This window comes from Pelophylax lessonae (genome assembly GCF_965119305.1).
Source record: "Pelophylax lessonae genome assembly, chromosome: 3".
Lineage (NCBI taxonomy): Eukaryota > Metazoa > Chordata > Amphibia > Anura > Ranidae > Pelophylax > Pelophylax lessonae.
The window spans coordinates 467,786,680-467,798,690 of record NC_138770.1 but is presented as its reverse complement, the minus strand read 5'-3'; the positions used below and the strand labels follow the sequence as shown (position 1 = coordinate 467,798,690).

The 12,011-nt window shown below is 38.4% G+C and overlaps 1 protein-coding gene across 12 annotated transcripts in view; it reads right to left on the bottom strand.

Annotated features, from left to right (window-relative positions):
- Positions 1-309: 309 nt before the first annotated feature.
- AFDN (afadin, adherens junction formation factor) overlaps positions 310-12,011 on the bottom strand; it is a 438,519-nt gene continuing 426,817 nt past the window's right edge. For 7 of the 12 annotated variants that reach the window (XM_082249806.1, XM_082249812.1, XM_082249811.1 and 4 more), the window contains 2 exons: positions 9,396-9,906; positions 310-433 (listed from right to left, as the gene is read on the bottom strand). In XM_082249806.1, coding sequence (XP_082105932.1) covers positions 348-433; positions 9,396-9,906 — 597 coding nt within the window. In that variant the 3' untranslated portion in view covers positions 310-347. The remainder of the gene's footprint in view (positions 434-9,395; positions 9,907-12,011) is intronic. The other 5 variants (XM_082249815.1, XM_082249816.1, XM_082249817.1 and 2 more) reach the window with 3 other exon arrangements.

Genomic DNA, 12,011 nt, shown 5'->3' with positions numbered 1-12,011 from the left:
ATATATATTTATATTCCTCCCTTTTACACTTTTGTCATCCCACCCACTTTAGTCCTTTGAATATGAATATATTTATTGGTTAAACTATAAGGTGCCTTATAGTAAAACACAAGGATCATTTTGTATTTAGTTCATTTTCCAGTTCCATTAGTTTGCGAGAAGCTTTAACTTTGTTGGACACATCCTGGCCTTGAGAGAAGAGGCGTTGGCGCTCCTTAAATGTCAAGCTTTCTGGGGCTCCACCAGTTGTAGAAAGATCTCCATCTTGGCTGTATGAAACAAGCAAAATATGAATCAAATCTTTCACCTCAAATACTGTAATAATATCACTTTTACACTGCATATTTTTACCTTTTTAGTCTGTCTCTTGGATCCCTATATACTTCATTGTTCCCAGCTATCGTACTTGATGATCCAGTGTAAGAATTTGATCCTAATAAAGGAAAAAAACATTTATTTGTTTGTAGTGGTTATGTTGTAATAATAAGGCTGATTTACTAAAACTGAAGAGAGCAAAATCTGGTGCAGCTTTGCACAGAAACCAATCAACTTCCAGGCTTTGTTTGTCCAAAGCGCAACTGAACAAGCTAAAGTTAGAAGCTGAATGGCTTCCATGCAAAGCTGCACCAGATTTTTCACTCTCCAGTTTTAGTAAATAAACCCCAATGTGTCTTTATTGAAAATGGCTTATTACTTTTGGAAACTCAAGTTAAATATTTTCAGACATAAAAAGAAATAATAGATTTGTAAATTATTTTAGCTGCGATTCTGTTGGGAAAGCAGGAAAACATGCAAAGTTAGTTTCAAAAGAGGACAGAAAAGTTACCAAGCAGAGCAGGAGCCATATCCTATAATGAATGCATCTATTAGCAATGAGAATTAAACTCTTAGTTCTATATTTTCTGCAGAATGTTCTTAACAGCAATCTAATTTATGCTCTACACTGCAAGTACATGAAATTCAAAATGTCACCTCTCTGTATTTTTGATATATATATATATATTTTTTTATATACACACATACACATATATACACACACAACGCATTCATAAAGTATTCATACCCCCTTCACCTTTTTCCAATTTTCTTATGTTGCAGCCTAATACTACAGTTATTTAACTTCATTTTTTTCTCATTAATCTGCACACAATACTCCATATTAAAAAAGCGAAGACTAAATTTTAGACATGTCGGAATTTATTTAACCACTTGCCAACTGCCACATGACTATATACTGCGGCAGTCAGCCCCCTACAGGCAAAGTGACGTAGGGGTACGTCGCTCGCCCACAAGCCTGTAGGGGGCGAGCGCGCGCCGCCGCCCCCACTCGTTCCCTGCCTAGCCAGCGCGTGTGACCGGCGGCTCCAATGTCCGCCGGCCACTTGCAATCTCCCTCAGGAGAGGGAGAAAGACAGACGGCTGTGTTTACATTATTCTCCCTTAGATCATCACAGAGGCTATGCGATCCTGCTATGTAGGATCGTATGTTTCTGTGATGATCCAACAAGCCACGCCCCCTGACAGTTAGAATCACGCCCCTAGGGACACACTTAACCCCCTTGATCACAAATAAAGTTAACCCCTTCCCTGCCAGTGTCATTTTTACAGTAACAGTGCATATTTATAGCACTGATTACTGTAGTAATGTCACTGGTACCCCCAAAAGTGTAAAAAATGTCAGTCAGGGGTCCAATCTGTCCGCCGCAATGTCGCAGTCCTGCAAAAAAAAAAAGAAAAAAAAAAAATCGCAGATCACCGCCATTACTAGTTAAAAAAATAAATAAATAAAAATGACATAAATCTTTCTCGTAGTTAGTAAACACAATAACTTTTGCGCAAACCAATCAAAATACGCTTATTGCAATTTTTTTTTACCAAAAATATGTAGCAGAAAACAAATTGGCCTAAAATGTTAAAAAATTTAGATTTTTACATTTTTTTTGAGAATTTCATATAAAAAATGTGAAAAATAGTTATTTTTTCAAAATTGTCGCCTTTTTTTGTTTATAGCGCGAAAAATAAAATTCGCATAGGTGATCAAATACCACCAAAAAAAAGCTCCGTTTGTGGGAAAAAAAGGACGTAAATTTCATTTGGGTATGGCGTCGCACGACCGCGCAATTGTCAGTTAAAGTCGCACAGCGCCGAATCGCAAAAAGTGGCCTGGACGTAAGACAGCAAAATCCTCCGGTGGTAAAGTGGTTAAACATCTCTGGAGAGATCTCAAATGGCTGTCCATTGATAATCCCCTACCAACCTGACTGAGCTTGAGATGATTTGCAAAGAAAAATGGCCGAAAATCTCCCAATCCGGGTGTGCAAAGCTTATCGTGTCATACCTAAAAGGACTCGAAGCTGGGATTGCTGCCAAAGCGGCTTTAACAATGTGCTGAGTAAAAGGTCTGAATATATCAATTACATGTGATACTTGTGTTTTTTTTCTTTTCAATAAATTCACAGGCATTTCCAAAATATTGTTTACAGTTTGTCATTATGGGGTACTGAGTATATGACTAATGAGTAAAAAAATGAATTTAAATAAATTTGAAAAAGTGAAGGGGATCTGAATACTATATATATATATATATATATATATATATATATATATATATATATATATATATATATACATATATATATATATATAAAACATTTTCCCAGGTGTACTCAAATTCAATATGCCTTAGCTAGGAAAATCATATACAAGAAATAAAATATGATACAGTAAGAATACAAAAAAATTCTTCAGGAAAAACAGGCTCTCATGATAGACCACAACTCCTATTCCCACCCACTGATACTCACCTTCATTACATTTCCTGCAGCTTCCTACAGTCTAAGCATTGTGTCAGAGTTTTCATAGGGTTAATTACCTCCTCCCTTCTCCCATGTGAAAGAGTTCAGTCTTGGAGATTGGCTGCTCAGCACTGCATTCTGGGAGTAAAGGGAGAGTGTGAAATGCTCCCTGTAGCCAGAAATACCCAGCACATCCAAATGCTTTCACAGCTGAGTGAAGCCTAGCAAAAAATATTCAGTGGTTGGGAGCAGCTTATCAAGGGAACAAGTCACTTTACTCTAAATAGGTAAAGTGACAGATTCTATTAACCACTTTACCACCAGCCACTGTGCTGCTACTGCGGCACAGTGGCTCGTCATCGTCCAGTGAACGTAGACCTACGTCGCTGGACTACTCCCCCTGTAGGCGGCGCTCGCGCGCCGCCGGAGGCGCGCTCCCGCTGTTTTCATTCACAGCGGGAGTCGGGCCAGGGGAGGAGCGGCGGCGATCGCCGCCGCTCTTCCCCGATCGTCTGGGAATCTAGTTTGGAGATCCGCCCGCCTGTGTAAACAGAGCGGGCGGATCTCCTAAGTGACAGGGAGTGACAGATCGGAGTGTTCAGCATAGCTGAACATCCGATCTGTCCCTGGCTCACTCAGTCACCTCCCCCCCCACACGTTAGTAAGCACCAGGCATACATTAACCCCTCCCCTGCCAGTGTAATTTTTACAGTAACAGTGCATATATATATAGCACTGATTACTGCAGTAATGTCACTGGTACCCCCAAAAGTGTCAAAAATGTCAGTCAAGGGTCCGATCTGTCCGCCGCAATGTCGCAGTCCCGCAAAAAAAAAAAAACACGCAGATCGCCGCCATTACTCGTTAAAAAAAAAAAACACCAAAAATGACAGAAATCTTTCCCTTAGTTAGTAAACGCAATAACTTTTGCGCAAACCAATCAAAATACGCTTATTGTGATTTTTTTTTACCAAACATAGGTAGCAGAAAACAAATTGGACAAAAATTAAAAAAAAATTTGATTTTTACATATTTTTTGGGAGGAATTTCATATAAAAAAAATGTTAAAAACATTGTTATTTTTTCAAAATAAACGCTATTTTTTTGTTTATAGCGCAAAAAGTAAAAATCGCACAGGTGATCAAATACCACCAAAAGAAAGCTCTGTTTGTGGGAACGTATGGCGTCGCACGACCGCGCAATTGTCAGTTAAATTCGCACAGTGCCGAATCGCAAAAAGTGGCCTGGACGTAAGACAGCAAAATCCTCCGGTGGTAAAGTGGTTAAAGAATTATTCAGATATATTTTAAGAAAAAAGTCTAGCTACTAAAGTATAACTTCAGCCAATGTGTCCCTATTGAAGAGATGGCCCCTCATTTTTTGTTTTGGTGACCAACATGACTATTACAGTAACAAAGTGATAGAAGTCCTCCCCAAAGAAGATGTATTGAAAAAAAAAAAAAAAAAAGTGGTGAATGAAATCCATATTCTCATAGCAGCTGACCAGACACTGGGTATAAGTTAATCATAAATCGAAATGTCACTCTTTTTACGCTTAACAAAAAAACAGAAGACAGGAAACTACACCCATACACAAAATTCTTAGAGGTTAGACTATGGAAGCTGATTTTTTCAATTTTGGGAAGATATTGACAGGTTGAATATAGGTAGGTGTGGTAGAGTAAAGAGTGAGCAATTCAACCCACCAGGATTCACTCAAAGTGGAAAAATCAGTTCGGGGACAACTTTCAATTAAAACTAACATTTACTTTTTATTCTTTAAAGGAGAATAAACAATGAAAATGCAAGCATTCCAAAGCGCTTTTGCTAGTGCTTTTTAGCCTCAGCCAGTGAAAAGAAAAATGAATTAGCAGTTAGCCATAAATATTGAGCAAATGGTTATAGCGGGAGCAGGACGAAAGCAGTTATGTGTAGTTCATCAATTACCTTTGTCATATCTGGTCTACATATCTGGAGTATAAAATGTATAAATTGTGAGTATTACTGGCTACAAAAACACTAACCTAAAAATAGAACTGTTTGGTAAACGTGAATGTGTTTATGGTGTTGTAATTATTATTTATCTTTGGATCATGTTATTATATACTTTAAGCTCTACAAATATTACTCTTGCTAAACTGCCATAAAGGAGGGTAACCAACAAGGTAAATAAAATCTAACATGATACTTCGCGAACGAATGCGTCACTGAAATCTTCCAAACAGAGTGCCTGTAGACAACCTACAAATCTGTGTAATATTTTAAAGTGTTGAGGTTTAGATGTGCTGAAAGGGTTTGAATAATTCACAGTGTGCATTAGAATGCACAATCTATGATGCTAAGCTATAAAAAAAAATAAATAATAAAAAACCACATTCGCTTGCATGAAGCCAAAGTTTTAAAATTATATTGTATTTAAAAATGTGAACAATATGCCTGTATTAATCAAAATGCTAAGATTGGTAGGCATGTTCATCTGAAAATGCACTATACTGTCTAAGCTCTAGCTCTATATGACAACAATTACCTGCTCTCTATGAATAGTATATGACTGTATTCCTATCACTCTGTATAATCATGTAATTTGCTTACCAAATAACCAATAAACACATACAAAACAAAAGGCTTTCTAAAGTATACTGATGCAAAATGAAGTCTATTTTTTTCCCCAAAGTGCCCCTAGATAGGAGAATATGACTTATTCTTACATACACTGAGAAAGGACTGCATCTGTTACAGATTTTTTTTTTTTTTAACAAAATTGAGTCAGTCTGAATGCTGCTCTATAATTCAGGAGAAGCCTTGCATTGTTATCAATAGTTCTCCAAGGTGTAGAGGCAAGCGGATGACATCACAATTTCCAGCTTGGCCAATCAGAGGAAGCCTTGCTTTCATAAAAAATGCAGAGCTTCCCCCAACTGGCAGAGGAGCATTCTGGCTGACAACATTTTGATCCAGGCAGCAAATGGGAACTGTACCAATCTATCTGGCAAAGCATCCTGTGAGTTAAGTACCTAACTTGTTTGTTATGTTCTTTTAATTGAATTTTTCTAAAAATTCAGAATTGAGCTAGGTGTGTTTTTTTTGGGGATGTACAGTACAGTATTTTTGGATGAACTTCTTGTTGTAATACCAACTGATCATAAAGAAGATTTAGCAGAGGAAAGAGTTATGTGGACACATTTTCATAAACTGTATAATGAGTGAGCAAGTGTTGTAATGAAACTTTTAGTCAGATGCTAACTGTGTATTTAAATGTTAGTTTCAAAGTATGTGAAAAAACTATTTTGATTTATATAACTTTTAAATAGGCCTGGGGAATTTACTATGTTTTATGTAATTGCATTTTATATTTAACAAGCAATTGGGGTAATGTAAATCAATATCTCTGTTTTTGGCCTCCTAGGGTTCACCTATACTGGTCTATGCCCCCCCTTCCTCTTTACTAATCACCTACTTTGTGGGTGTAAAGTGTATCTGTGAAGAAAAAAGTTGGGGGCTACACTTAGCTCACCCAACTCTTTTGCCCATGGCACCTAGGTGAAGATGATGTCCCACGTCTTACGACTAGATTCTGGGAAATACAGAGCAGCTGAGCGTTTACAAATAGATGCTTCTGCAATAGACTTGAGTGTGTTCTCACGAGATTCCACCTGCTCTGCATTTTTCAAGGAATCCATTCTTAGCAATTCGAAAGACAGGTGGGGTATAGTATGTAAACTATGTAGAGAACTTCTTTTTTCCATGCAGGTACATCCTTCACCCACTAACAGAAAGTGATGTGTAAAGAGGTGGGATCAGGCAAATTGAGTGGAGCTTGCATTTTACTGCATGGTCCTCTAATGGCGCTTTTCCACTGCATAGAACCGTACCGGCTCGGCACGCTTTTGTGCTTTTCCACTGCGGTACCGCATGGTATAGGGTCGGAACGGTTCGGTACGGTACGGTATAGGTTTGCTTTTCCACTGCATGGAACCGAACGGTACGGTACGGCTGTGAAAAAAACAGTACCTATTCGATTGTGGTTCCAACAGGTACCAAACTGGTACCATATCCCACAATCATTTGCATGCAGTCACTACTAGCCACTGATTGGTCAGAGAATCACACCCACCGCGGTGTTATCCCACCCACTTAACTTTAGTACTACTTTAGTGGAAAAGCAAACCTATACCGTACCGAACCGTTCCGACACTATACCATGCGGTACCGCAGTGGAAAAGCAAACCGGGCCAAGCAGGGCCGAGTAGAGCCGAGCCGGTACTAGCCGGTACTTGCAGTGGAAAAGTGCCATTAGTATTTTGACAGTCCTAGAATAAGCATGCTGTGAATGAGTGTCAGAATTTCATATCTCTACTTGTTTCAGGTAAGCAAATCAGAAAACTTTGAATCCAAAGCTTTAGCATGCCAGCCAGGAAATAGGCATTCTACACAGACGAGTTCAGCGATGGCAACTTTCATGATTCTCACAAGATAAAGTACCTTTAAATACATGGAAGGCTCCAGCTAAAACAAGTGCAGAGATCAGTTCTGATTTTATTTGCCCTATTCCTATTCTGATCAAAAAAACAATGTGTCGATGTCAATGTATCAGGGTGACATCCTGCAGCTAACCTTTTTTATTTATTTGTTTTTTTTTTTTTTTTTTAGAATGACAGCAAAGTCATGTAGATCTCTCCTGACATTTCCTTTAATTTCCTAAAAAGTATTCTTTTAATCTACAAGAAACTGTGTGGATAATCACATGGTATGTTTTTACCATGGTAAACCTTTACGCTACAAAACGAATTCTTCTAAATCAGAATATGACTGAACTGCACATGGGTATCTTTTGGATATTGTTACAACAGGTGAGGCGCTATGCTTGCCCTATGAAATACTGTGTACAAAAAGAATGTGAAACTTTAAGCTTAGAATTAAATAATGTTTTACTGTCAAACAAGAGTATGTTGCTGGAAATAAGTGCTTGCCCAGAATATATGAATGGTGTTCCATGAAAAAAAGGGATTTATTGCTACATATACAAACTGAATAATTGAAAACAACATAGCAATGTGATAACTGTTCGTTTTATCTCCCTAGTTTTTCCTACCCAAAACAAAAGGAGAGGTTTTGACTTTATGGATGACTATATTTTCATAAAATAAGTTGGAGTTTATGTTGGATTCTCCGTGGTGGTCCATTTATCAGTGGTTCGACATTGTTTTTGGTCTACACAGCTTTGAGTCACTTGGGACTCTGGAGCATTAAACAAATAAAGGGGGTTTGTAGACCCTTCTGAATATGTTCTTGATTATGTTTCTTTAGCTGCCACTACCTGCTGCCCACCATGTCTGTAATGTTACTGATCTAACAGTAAATCTCATCTTGCTTAGAAACATTTTCTGCCTCTATTTTTATTCTCCTAAAATGTTTAGAGTACATGATCATGGAAATTTTTGTGTCTGTCGTTCATTACATCTAAAACCTATATTTTACTGGTCTGTGCATATAGACACATATAATAAAAATAAATGCATTGCTAAAACCTGAAAGCATGTATTATGTATGCATTACCTAAACTGGGTATACACAGATCAAATGAATTTCGTTCTGTATGTAACCCTCCCAAATTGACAGAAGCCATTTGTCAGACTGGCTTCTGTGGAACGGGACTGCTGGAAAAACACCTTCAATCAGCAGTAGTGCTAGTCAGGGAATTCTGACAGCAGGGTGTTCCCACTGTTGTAATACAATGTCCCAGTGGGGAAGATTCCTGCATCCACATCGCTTATGTAGAAAGAAAAAAAACTAACTGTGTGCCCAGCTTTAATAGGTTTCACTTTTTGCTTACAACAATAGATGGACTACTGGCTCAGCCCCCACCATGAGACATAACAGCTAGTGTATGGATGGATATTCTTTTGTTTAGATGATGTGATACTACATCTCTACTCTAAACAGATGCAGCACAGAAGTGAGAAGATGTGTGTTTTGATATACAGCAATGTCAGTATCAGGAGCCCAATTTAGGCTTAAAGTAGAACGCCTATAGTTTAGAGTATGGTTCCCTAGGAAGGTTTGCCAGTGCTTTGGACTGGAATGTAGGGTTTGCAATTATTCACAATCCTCAGAATAGCCTGGTGTGAAGTTAAAGCACTCTCCCTAGACTAGTATCTGAGACCTATGGAGGCTCATTATACTGAACCTTTGAACCTACAATATCTCTTCCCGGTTGGACTGACCTAACTTGAAAAGAAAAAAATAAAAATAAAAAGCACACATAAGAAGTACATGCAGTACAAAAATGTACAGCAAACCTAAATGAAATATATGAAGAAGCAAAGCATGGTAGCCAAAACCAACAGTACTTCAATTTGATCAAGTTTTTTCTCGCTAAGACCCAAGAGGAAAAAAAGACAACACTTAAGTGGAATAAGGAGAGGAAAACGGAATTGAAAAACTGATTGGAAAGGGTAATTGAAGTGTTTGATCATTCACCAAATAGTGGTGGAGAGGGAAAAATCACAAATTAGAGGATAGACTTCCATCTAAAAATCACCAAGGTGTAAGAGTTAGGAGGTGTATTCCAACTAGTCACACATTTTTTTTTAACAGTACCTTTAGAGATGCTTTGGTGAAGAAAACCTGGCTTATTTGCTATGGGAGGGGCCAGGCCTGTTTTGCTACCAGTACTGTTGGCATTGGCTGTAGGTGGCTGGAATGAGTTTGAAAGAAAGATGCCATCGGACACAGGACGAGGCTGGCGTGCAGCAGGCAGCTGTGGCTTATGTGAAGCTGGAGGGAGGTCACCATAAGACTTTCTTGTGCTGGAGTACTTATCCTGACCTGCTAGGTTTGTGTCTTCCTCATCATCAGTGTATGCAACAAACTTGGCAGTGTAAACCGTGTCAGGTGACAGAGCTTGTGTTTTGAGGTAAGAGGTGTTTCGCTGAGGTGGGGGAGGCGGAGCGTTAGACAGGAGGGGTGGGGATGGGAGCTCATATTCCCTTGGGAGTGGAGGTCTGTACAGACCAGGCTCTTCAGGCTCTAGTAATCTCCGCTCTGCCTCCTCATGTTGCCTGCGCCTCTCTGCTTCCAAACGGTTGTAGTACTCGTCTTCCTGCCTCCTCTGCTAGCCAAAAATAAATAATGTAATTAAGCTTGTGCAAAAAAATAAATAAAAAAATAAAACAAAGCTTACATACAATAATGGTTATTAACGAAAGGAGGAAAAAAACAAAACAAAAAAAACAAAGCACAATTTGTTGATATCATGCCACATGCACACAAACAACAGTATACATTGGTGCATTAAAAATGCTAAAATGTGTAAAAAGTGCATTTAAATTATGTAAATAGTTTTGACCAAAGATGACATGTATACTTGTTCAGGCTCTATTGCTCTAGCTTAAATTGTGCTAATACCCGAGGGCAACATATGCTACGTATGTATTACAGTAAATCCTTACCTGCCATATCTCAACTGTCGGTAAATGTGACTTAACAGCTTGAGCACAATGGATAGATTTCCTAAACAGCTTTTATTAAGGTAACTCTTAAAGTGTATTTAAACCCCAACAATCAACTTCTCTTAAAACAGGCTACACATTGATGGAAGTTCAGCAGGGACCTATGGAAGTTCAATAAGTGTGTGGCCATCCGTGCTTGACAAAGGGACATGCTGCAAAACTTGGCGCAAGTGTCAAAATACAATGCACTGGCAGAAAGGATTCTTTCATCTACTTCATTTGTGTGGATGAAGGAATCTGCTAACTTTGTATAGCCAGCTTTATTTTCTCCCTTTTGGTCTTTCAAATAAAACATTTTGGCCACCTTTAGGGAAGCCTATCTCACCTCCACCTAACAACTGAACTTTTAACTCTTCCATCAGATCATCTCTCACAGTTATCACCTTTTGTACCACTGTTCCCATCTTATTAGATTATATGCTCATACAGGCAGGACACTCTTAAGCTTTTGTACTTTATTGTATTGTAACTGTACTGTCTCCCTTTATATAATAAAAAGCTGTGCAAATGGTTGGTATTATTATACAGGATTTATATAGCACCATTTAAAGTCCATTGAAAGGAGTCCTCCCAGTTCTAATCCTAAACTAAAAGGAAATTTAGTCCCTAATGCTCTGGGTGTGAGGATAATGGGCAGGATTTAGAAATGTAACAATGACTGGGTAGGGTTGAGACCAATTCTTGTAATTTCAGTCCAAAAACAAGCATGTGGTGTTATTCAAAAAGAGAAAATGAGAAGCCAAGGGAATTTTAGGCAGATCAACAGGTGTGTTTCTGAACTTTCATTATCTATATAGGGATAAAATGTGGGTAAACGCATTGCAGAGATCTTTTGACCTAGCATATGCTTCAAATTAGAACACCAGTTTTGTGACACAATAACACATACGGTATATATAATGATTACAAAATCGATTTTAGAATGCAAGCACTAAATGCCGTTTCAAAAACCACCGTGAGTGATTTTTCTTCAAAACTGCAAATTTGTTTTTCTTTGCACCCATGGCAATAGTGCTAAGTTTGTAGATAAATTCTTATTTCCTTGTTAATACTGGATCAATACCTCTACAAAAAGTAATTAGGAGCATAACATACAGGGAGAGTGTAGCACAGAATATGGAGTTCTCAGCAATATCCTTGTGTTTCTTGCCCTAGGAATATTTAATTTTATTAATATGCTCATGATTATAGATTCCCCCACATCTATATCCATCTATCTATCTACACACACTGTTCAAAAAATTAAAGGAACACTTTGAAAACAATCGGATCTCAATGGGGAAAAATAACATGCTGGATATCTATACTGATATGAACTGGGTAATGTGTTAGGAACGAAAGGATGCAACATCGTTTGATGGAAATGAAATTTAACAACTTACAGAGGGCTGATTTCAAAGATACCCTGAAAATCTAAGTGAAAAAATGATGCAGAAGGCTAGTCCAACTCAAAATGGTACTCAGTAGTTTGTATGGCCCCCATGTGCTTGTATGCATGCCTGACAACATCAGGGCATGCTCCTAATGAGATGATGGATGGTGTCCTGGGATATTTCCTCCCAGATCTGGACCAGGGCATCAAACTGCTGAACAGACTGAGGTGCAACCAGGTGGCACCAGATGGACCAAAACAATGTCCCAGAGGTGTTCTATTGGCTTTAGATCAGGCGAGCGTGGGGGCCATTCAATGGTATCAATTCCTTCA